The 10,784-nt window shown below is 31.0% G+C and overlaps 1 protein-coding gene across 1 annotated transcript; it reads left to right on the top strand.

The window, feature by feature from the left end:
- The first annotated feature begins 2,735 nt into the window (after positions 1-2,735).
- On the top strand, positions 2,736-10,721 carry LOC139823495 (uncharacterized). The gene is made up of 7 exons (XM_071796050.1): positions 2,736-2,838; positions 2,966-3,235; positions 3,704-3,976; positions 4,159-4,968; positions 7,023-8,696; positions 9,055-9,240; positions 9,345-10,721. Exons 1-7 carry the CDS (start codon positions 2,802-2,804, stop codon positions 9,620-9,622), a joined length of 3,528 nt encoding a protein of 1,175 aa, XP_071652151.1. The 5' UTR covers positions 2,736-2,801; the 3' UTR covers positions 9,623-10,721.
- The last annotated feature ends 63 nt before the right edge of the window (positions 10,722-10,784 follow it).

Here is a 10,784-nt window from a genome sequence, read left to right on the forward strand (position 1 = left end):
AAGAACATAATCCTATAAAGGTCTGTTTCTTATTGCTGCACTGCCGAACTAGTGCACACTAGTGCAGTAAGTTAGGGTGAAACGAAATATACTTGTCTTACTCTAACTTATTGCACTATTTCAGCAGTGTAGCAATAAAAAACTGACCTTTTTATTAATGACAAATAGCCTTGGCACTTTTCCTCACTTATTCAAATAATGGTATGTCGACGGAGCTTAGTGCGCATGCGCAAATACGTCACATACGAACGTAGCCAATGGGTGTATCCACAAGCACGACCGCTTACTGAGCCGCTAAAGCGGGAAACACAGACTTTTGCATAACGCATGATACGTAAGCATAAAGGTGGAAGCACATAAAATTGCCGGAGCCATGAGCAGAATGCAGAAGCCATATGCGCATGCGCTATGGTATTTGTAGAGCTCTACAGATACCACAGCGCATGCGCATATGGCTTCTGCATTCTGCTCAAGGCTCCTGCAATTTTATGTGCTTCCACCTTAAGAAAACTGATTGGTTTATTTCTTTATGCACACGTGTATGGACCAATCAATTTTCTTATGCTTACGCATTATGCATTGTGCAGAAGTGCGTGCTCCCCGCTTAAAGGTCAATCCAGGGTACTTTCCGATTCACGCATGATGCGCATGATGCATCATTCATCCTTGTTTAACATTCGGTGTACAACAAGGATAAATGATGCATCATGCGCATCATGCGTGAATCGGAAAATACCCCCAGACAAAATTGCATAGGCTACATAAGCATAGCATAAGACCGCTGGACCAATGAGCATCCTATGTAAGTCAATATGGCGACTTTATGCTAAATGCTCATTGGTTTAGCGGTCTTATGTTACGCTTATGCCAAGCTATGCAATTTTGTGTGCGATGGCCTTAAAGGTCAATTCAGACAAACTTGCATAGCGCATAAACATAAGCATAAAAGAATTGATTGGTCCATATGCATGTGCATAAGGAAATAGACCAATCCGTTTCTTTATGCATATGGTTATGCACCTATGCAAGTTTGTCTGGATAGACCTTAAATAGCAATTAAGGCCGGTATTCCGAGTCTTCAAGATTGTCTTAAGTAACGTCTTAAGACGCTAATACGGCTTTGTGATTGGTTCATGCCATCTCAAGATTGAATTTAAGACGGTCTTAAATAACCATGAATACCGGTCTAAGTGTGATTGGTTGGATCCAAAGGTAAGAGCCAATCACATTCAATTGCTACTTAGCGGCTCAATGAGCGGGTGCACTTCTGGATGAACCCATTGTTTGCGTTCAGCAGAGATTAGGCCTGTTCTTTTTAACCGAACTTTTTACAGAGTAACAGACAGATAGGTGTTTCAAAATGCATATAGGTGCATCCAGAAGTGCACCCGCTCATTGAGCCGCTAAGTAGCAATTGAATGTGATTGGCTCTTACCTTTGGATCCAACCAATCACACTTAGACCGGTATTCATGGTTATTTAAGACCGTCTTAAATTCAATCTTGAGATGGCATGAACCAATCACAAAGCCGTATTAGCGTCTTAAGACGTTACTTAAGACAATCTTGAAGACTCGGAATACCGGCCTTAATTGCTATTTAAGGTCTATCCAGACAAACTTGCATAGGTGCATAACCATATGCATAAAGAAACGGATTGGTCTATTTCCTTATGCACATGCATATAGACCAATCAATTCTTTTATGCTTATGTTTATGCGCTATGCAAGTTTGTCTGAATTGACCTTTAAGGCCATTGCACACAAAATTGCATAGCTTGGCATAAGCGTAACATAAGACCGCTAAACCAATGAGCATCCAGCATAAAGTCGCCATATTGATTTACATAGGATGCTCATTGGTCCAGCGGTCTTATGCTATGCTTATGTAGCCTATGCAATTTTGTCTGGATTGACCTTTAAGCGGAGAGCACACACTTCTGCACAATGCATAATGCGTAAGCATAAGAAAATTGATTGGTCCATACACGTGTGCATAAAGAAATATACCAATCAGTTTTCTTATGCTTACGTATCATGCGTTATGCAAAAGTCTGTGTTTCCCGCTTTAGCGGCTCAGTAAGCAGTCGTGCTTGTGGATACACCCATTGGCTACGTTCGTATGTGACGTATTTGCGCATGCGCACTAAGCCCCGTCGACATACCATTATTTGAATAAGTGAGGAAAAGTGCCAAGGCTATTTGTCATTAATAAAAAGGTCAGTTTTTTTATTGCTACACTGCTGAAATAGTGCAATAAATTAGAGTAGGACAAGTATATTTCGTTTCACCCTAACTTACTGCACTAGTGTGCACTAGTTCGGCAGTGCAGCAATAAGAAACAGACCTTTATAGAAATATGTTCTTACTGTGTTCATTGTCGGTTATTTTGCTAGTGTTGTTTTAAAAGACATACGGATTAACAGTATCACATATTGGTGTCGAATTGATAATCGAAATGTATAACTAATATATACGCGTGGATACTATAGTGTCTATAATAAAAACCAGATGAAGAAAAGATGTATTAAGAAATCATGCATTATCGCAACTAACAGTAAGTAAAAGGATGATAAAAATTAAATCTATAATCTTTAAAATAAAGAAAACACATTTGAATTCTCGTAATATATCTATTTACATAAATCGTTTCTGTGTAATAAAGAGCAGTAAAGAGAGAAATAAAGAGTGTAAAGTGCAGAATATTATAATTTTAAAGGGATGATTATTAACAATTTTTTCTTTATGTCATTTAGAAAGCAAACATAGCTTGCAACAGATTGCAGACAATTTAAACAAGAAAATGCCTAAAGTAAGGTTAACAACTTCATCAACATCAGGTATTATAATATACATTAAATTAATATATAAAAGTGTTATATTAAAACCCTTTTTTATACTTAAAATTATATTTATGTTTATATATAAAGCTATTTTTACTTTATTTTCATAAATCTTGTTTTACAGATTCATCACTAGCTGTTGATTCCAATGATGCAATGTTGAATATTGGGACACTAAATACGACATCTGAAATCAAAGAAGGCACTTGCGTTTTGTCAAGCAATAACTGTGAACAGTGGAATACAAACCAAAAATCTGATTCTAACTTGACGCTTTGTGATAATATAAATGATAGAGATAATATTAAAGGTTCTACGTGTTTGACTAAAGATGCTCTTTCTATCGATGGGAATCCTAATACATTAGTCGATAATAGCAACAACGTGATGAGTGGTAAGTCTATGATAAAAATAAAGTAAAGAAATTTTTATTACGAGTAACTTAAGTCGCAAAAGCTATAAATGTTATTGTTATGCAAGGTATGTAAAAAGATTGTATACCGAATATTTGTTGCATAATGTGTTATAATACTATTAAGTATATATACTTAATCGTTATGCAAGGTATGTAAAAAGATTACATACCGAATTTTGTTGCATAATGTGTTATAATACTATTAAGTATATATACTTAATCGTTATGCAAGGTATGTAAAAAGATTGCATACCAAATGTTTGTTGCATAATGTGTTAAAATACTATTAAGTATATATACTTAATCGTATTATAACACATTATGCAAAAAATATTCGGTATGCAATCTTCTTACATACTTTGCATAACAATAACGTTTATAGCTTTTGCGACTTAAGTTAGTCGTAATAAAACTTTCTTTATTTTATTTTTATAATTTGTTTTACAGATTCATCGCTAGCTGCCAATTTCAATGTCACATCAAATATTGTTATATCAAATGTGACATCTGAAATCGAAGAAGTCACTTGCGTTTCATCAAGCAATAATGCTGATACTGAACAGTGGAATACAAACCAAAAGTCTGATTCTAACTTGACGCTTTGTGATAATGTAAATGATAGAGATAATATTAAAGGTTCTACGTGTTTGACTAAAGATGCTCTTTCTATCGATGGGGATCCTAATACGTTAGTCGATAATAGCAACAACGTGATGAGTGGTAAGTCTATGATATAATACATATATATATATAAATACTTAATTATAACACATTATGCAACAAACATTCGGTATGCAATCTTTTTACGTACCTTGCATAACAATAACATTTATAGCTTTTGCGACATAAGTTACTCGTAATAAAAATTGCTTTACTTTATTTTTATAAATTTTGTTTTACAGATTCATCGCTAGCTGCCAATTCCAATGATACGTCAAATGTAAATGTAGAAAATATTTTGACATCAATATTAGGTGAGCCCTCTGATGTAACACAGAGTGCTCAATGTTGTGATGAATTAAACTCTACTTTTACACATAGAAATGCAAATGTCATTGAGACATTTAGAAATCCTAAAAAATCTCCTAAGATCTTATCAATACAAAATGTTACTAATAAAGTTAAATTAATTTCACCGTTTCCAATGCGTACAGAGAAGACTGATAATATTATCAACAACAATATACAACTAAATAATACGTTTAATGTCACTAATAACAATAATGTTTCTTCAAATGCAAACAAGACCTACGTCAGTGATGATATTTCAAATGGTACATTCGTTCCGCTTGCGGAATCTACATTCGTAAAGAATCAGTCAACATCAGAGTGTGAAATCGACAATAATAATACCGACAATGAGTCAAATATCTCTGTTACATCTATGAATAATTCCGATGATAGTTTTCATGTATCAGATTGTTCTAAGCTTGAAGACACAGATGAAGATGAAAATGAAAATACTCGTGAACATATAACTAGTACAAATAAGAATAAAACTGTGAACAGCACATTAAATTTGACAGCATCACGCTCATCTAAAGTAGCTGTATGCGATGATAGAAATATGTATGTGGAAACTTCTGACGGTTCTAAATTAAAATTAAATATGTGCTTATATTGTAAAAAATTTCAATCGCAACTTGCAAGGCACTTAGAATCTGTACATAAAAATGAAGAAGAGGTGAAAAAGTTTCGTTTTTTACCTAAAGGTAAGTTGTATGTTACATACAAAATTGCCAACAATACTTAGGTAGAATATTCTAAATGTTAATCGAAAATTTTATTATAAAAATGTCGAAGAAATAATTCATCATTGCTTATTATTCATCATAGCTTTCCCAATTTTAATACTTTTTATCTGTAAAATTATGCTTTAAAGTGAAATTATATTCAAGTCAACTACCTGAATTTTGCAAAAAAATAAAATTTTGTTACATATTCCGCTAATTTAATTCACAAAGTCCTTTTTTTAATCGCTTATAACTCGGAAAATATTAACGTCCCGTCTTTTTTATATTAAAATTTCCGTATCTAACTTAAAAATATACTATTAAAGTATTGTTTGCAAGATTTTGCATACCAATAGTGTTGCATTCACCTAACTCAAAGTATTATATCAAATATAATTTTCATGAATTAATATTTAATTGGAAATGTTTTTCGCATTAAATTAGATCAAGTTTTGTTATAAAGCAGACTTATATTACTTATTTGTGTGGGTTGGTTTCTAATTCAAAATATAATTCAAGTTTAAAACACGTTTCAAGTTGATTTATGAATTTATAATTTATTAATTTATGAATTTATGAATAATTATGAAAATTGGATTTGATCTGTTCTGGCTTGTTTTAACTCTCTGATGCCCGATTTCACCAACGTCGTTTAACTTGAACCTTAGTTCAATTTACTCTTTGTCTGTTTCTATGGGAAACTGTTAGAAAGAGACAAAGAGTGAATTGAACTAAGGTTCAAGTTAAACGACGTTGGTGAAATAGGGTATAAAAGGTCAAAAATATTACTTGATAAATATATTGAGATGACTCTGACTATATAAAAGTGTACTTTCTTCACCAACTATTATAATATCAAATCTATTCCAAATTTTCCAGGATTGGAAAAATTTTAACAGGACAAAAATTATTAGGGGAAATGGGGGCTAACTCGACACCGGGGCAAACTTGACACTAGGCTTTTTGCCAATTTAAATCTATCGTAGAAACTTGCCTTTCCTACTGTAAATGCGTCTTTATGTGTCAGTATTATCAACGAAATTTGGTAACACTCTGAGTTATAGTGTAATTATTAACGCGACATAAGCGTTTTTGATAGTAAAAAGTAATTTTTCTGATCTCTCGAAAATGGTCTACTCTTTCATCGAGCTTTCGGGCAAAACTAAGCGACGTACAACAAAATTTCCTTAAGCATTTTGTACCTGAAGGAACGCTCTTTAAATGTGTACCATTAAATTTGCTTAAAAATTTTAATTGTTGAAAATTGCCTTTAAAAAAATTGTGTCGAGTTAGCCCCGGTCTCCCTTACTTGATAAATATATTGAGATGAATCTGACTAAAAGTGTACTTTCTTCACCAATTATTATAATATCAAATCTATTCCAAAATTTTCCAGGATTGGAAAAATTGTAACCGGACAAAAAAATAAATTTAAAAAATGGTAATTAAGACAAAATAACCAAAAATAAATATTTTACAAAAAATAATAATAAATAATAAATAATAAATAATAAATAATAATTATAACGTTATAAATTATAAATTATAAATTAAATTATAAATTATAAATTATAAATTATAAATTATAAATTAGAAAATTATAAATTATAAATTATAAATTATAAATAAATTTAAAAATATTAATTAAATTAAAATAAATATTTTACATGAATATCTTACATGAAAAATATCGAGATAAAATGCAAAATAATTCGCTCATTTTTTTTGATGATCTTATCAGAGGATTTTTATACATAAAACAATTAACAGAAACCCATTTATGTCAAATTATATGTATAGTTTTATTTTAAACAATGGAGTCTACAAATCTGGAAAAGTATAAAAAATTTTGCTAACCATAGTATTTGATCAAGCAATCTCTTTTTGATTAACTTTTTGGCTTACATTAACAAAAACAAAAAGTTGTTTTAAATAGAAACTCTAGTGATTCACTGTGTATTATATGTAAAGTTTTTATTATTTACTCTTAAGTTAATTGTAATTTATCATAGATTTTGTACTCATTATTTCAGGTAACCCAGAGCGAAAGAAGATTATTGGTTTAATTAGACGAAAAGGAAATTTCATCTATAATACAGATTCTAAATTAAACAAAGGAGATTTAATTGTATGTCGGCGTCCAGGAAAACATTTGAATAGACAAGCAACCGATTTTATTCCCTGTGCCAAGTGCAGAGGTGTATTTTCTAAAAATAATATAAGACATCATTTTGCGACATGTAAACGGAAAAGGGAAGGGGATTATCCTCAAAGAAATGTAAAAATATTGGGACGTACTGTGGCTTGTCGTATACATCACAGTGCGAATACTCCATTAAGAAGATTAGTATTCCCAGTAATGAGGGAAGACAGTGTAACTCAGATTATTAGATATGATGAGCTGCTGATTGCTTACGGTAATAAAATGTGTCACAAGTATCGTCTCCAACATCAGCACGATATGATCAGAGCGCGACTAAGATTACTTGGACGATTTCTTATTGTTTTGAGGGATATCGATAACGGTGTCGTAGATTTCACTTCAATATATAATCCAACAATATATGAACAATGCATCAAAGCTGTCAATATACTCGCACAATTTGATGAAACGACTTGGACATATAAGATACCATCTATTGCATCATCTTTGGGAACACTTGTGAAACAAGTTGGGCAAATTTTAAGAAGCATGTGCATTAAGAAACAAGAATTTGACAAACAAACTGTGGTAGAAAATTTTTTGAAATTATTTGAAGAGGATTATCCTGTCAGTGTAAATAAAATTGTATTTGAAACTCAAGGGCATCGAAAGAGGCAAAAAAATATTGTCTTGCCATCTATAAATGATATTCAGATATTCAATGCTTATCTTAAAACTGAACGCACGAAAGCTTTACAATTTTTACAAACAAATTGTTTCTCGATGACAGCATGGCGTACGTTAGCTGAAACAACATTAGTATCTATTATGATATTTAATAGAAGACGTGCTGGTGAGTTAGAGCGTGTTTTAATTGAAAATTTGGAAAATTGTGCGACAATTTCAAAAGAAGAAGCACCTGAATTATATAAATCTTTATCCAAATATGTACGAATAACAATACGCGGTAAACTAGGAAGAACGGTTCCTGTATTACTTCATGAAGAAATGTTAAAATCTATGCAAATGATTGTTAAGTGTCGTAAAGATGCTGGTGTTCCCGAAAATAATCCTTACGTCTTTGGTATACATACAATCGACAAAAAAAGACACAAATATTTAAGAGCATGCGTACTAATGCGAAAATATTCTATAATTTCTGGAGCAAAAATGCCAACTTCGTTACGAGGCACAACGTTGCGGAAACATATTGCTACAATATGCGTTTCATTAGATATATCTGAACATGAAGTGAATGATCTAGCGGATTTCATGGGTCATCACGAAAAGATACACAAATCGCATTATAGACAGCCGCTTATAACAAAAGATTTGGCTATAACACGTTTTCTCAAATATGCACAAGGAGAAGATACAACAGACGAAAGCGATGAGGATAAGAATAAAGATGAGGATGATCCGACCAGTGATAGTGATACAGATTCAGGTTTAAATACTCCTGACACTTCATTATCATTAAGGAAGACAAGACAATCTAAACAGCTGCCTAGCAAAGAAAAAGATATAAAAAATTATATAAATACTAATACAGAGAAAAAAGAAGGTACGTTTGGAATAATTTCTATATCAAATAGTACACGTATTGCTTTTTGTTAACAGTTCTTACGACAAATATACAAGGCGACTTTAGATAAATACTGTTTAAAATAATTACTAAATGATAGATATTATAATGTAAGAAAAAAGAAACTTCATTATTGTTTTTTATGTAGATTAATTGCAATTATGTAAAAAAAAAATATTTTTTTCAATTTTTTACGGTTATTTTGCGTTTTTTAAAATAGTATTTTTTTTTTAATTTTTCTTCCTATCACGTAGTAATTAATCTCAACTGACATTCATCTAGAAAGACATTCTACATAAACATATATTAATAAATGTGAATTTTGTCATTGTTTCAGTAAGCCGTTTGGCTTCTAAGAGGAAAATTAGTCGCAAGAGTGAAAATGTGATCGAATCAGATGATGAATGTAGTACAGAATCAGATTTAAATATTTCTAATATTTTATCATCAAAAAAGGCAAAGCAATCTAAACAGGTGTCTAGCGGAAAGAATAACGTAAACAATACAAGAAAGAAAAAGAAAAGTCAGTTTAAATAATTTGTTTAAAATTAAATATACATGTTGTTTTTATTAAATAACATTTAATAATAAATGTACTAGATTAACGAAATTTTATTATTATTTTAGCATCTCCTTTTGGTCCTTCAAGAAGAAGTACTCACAAGATCAGATGGACGAATGATGAAAGCTCGCCAGTTGTATCTTCATTCCAAACTTATCTTCATTCCACAGATAATAAAACAAAATTGCCATCTTTCCGTAAAATTAACGAATTAAAAGTTAAATATCCTGTATTGAAGGGCCGTACAAATGCTCAGATAAAAATTTGGTTATATAACCAAAAACAAAAAATAAAAAAACAAAAAGAAAAAACAAAAAAAAAACAAACAATCATAAGTTCTTGAAATTATAATGTAAGAAAAAGGAAACTTTTATTATTGGTTTTTATGTAGAATAATCGCAATTAAAGAAAATGAATATTTTTTTTTATTTTTCAAGGTTATTTTGCGTTTTTCAAAATAGTATTTTTTTTTAAATTCTTTTTCTTATCACGCAATAATTAATCTCAACCTGCATTTATCTAGAAACACATTTGTCTACATAAACATATACAAATAAATGTGAATTTTGTCATTATTTCAGTAAACCGAAATTATTATTAAAATGTGTCTTGTCGTTAACCCTCCAGCTGCATTCGTTTTTTTTTACCTTGACAGTGCATACGTTGGTCTGTCTCGTCCGACGTTATTTTCCCTACCTTAAAGTGTTTTAAAAAATAATAAATAAAGGTGTTTTAAAAAATCTGAAAAAATTCAAAAAACATCTGTCAACATTGTAGTTGACGGTTTTAGATTGATATCTTCAAAATTTTTTAGTTGAATTATTTAGGGGGGTCAAAATAGTACTTAAGTAGAAAAATTGTTGATAAATGAATTTACGTAGAACTACGTCTTTCTCCGCGTTGGGTAGGGTGTAATCCCGGAGCACAGATGCAACGAAAACATGTCACACTTTGAACGTTTATATCTTCGAAACTAATAACCGTAGAGTAATAAATAAGGCGTCATTGCTGTATACTTCAATTTGTTTCACTAAATAATGATAAAAATAATAGTTTAAAATTGATAACATTGTGTATATACATTTATATATAAAATTATATGAGCTAAGTTATAGATTTCCAGTGTTGCCGTCGTATAGAAGTAAATTTCATGAATGTAGTCATAACTGCCTTTATATTACAATAAGTTTAACAGCAAATGGTAGATTGGTAGTTTTGACGACAAAGTAATAAATATACTGTTACTAATATTAAACTCTTCAATGTTAATCACTAAAAGTTATATTCTGTCATAAAACAACGAAAATAATGATATCCGAATAATAATGTTAAATATATATATATTATATTAGCGAAATCAGATTTCCAATATTTTAATGGTATATAGGTAGATTTCGCGACACTGTCGTTAAAGATACCGTAATACCGCAATATTCTTGACGACGGTCGTGAGAACTACCAAATGTCGCCAAAACTGCCGGATTATTTAAGAATATGTCGTAGAA

The sequence above is a fragment of the Temnothorax longispinosus genome, unplaced genomic scaffold, assembly GCF_030848805.1.
Source record: "Temnothorax longispinosus isolate EJ_2023e unplaced genomic scaffold, Tlon_JGU_v1 HiC_scaffold_115, whole genome shotgun sequence".
In the NCBI taxonomy this organism is placed as follows: Eukaryota; Metazoa; Arthropoda; class Insecta; order Hymenoptera; family Formicidae; genus Temnothorax; species Temnothorax longispinosus.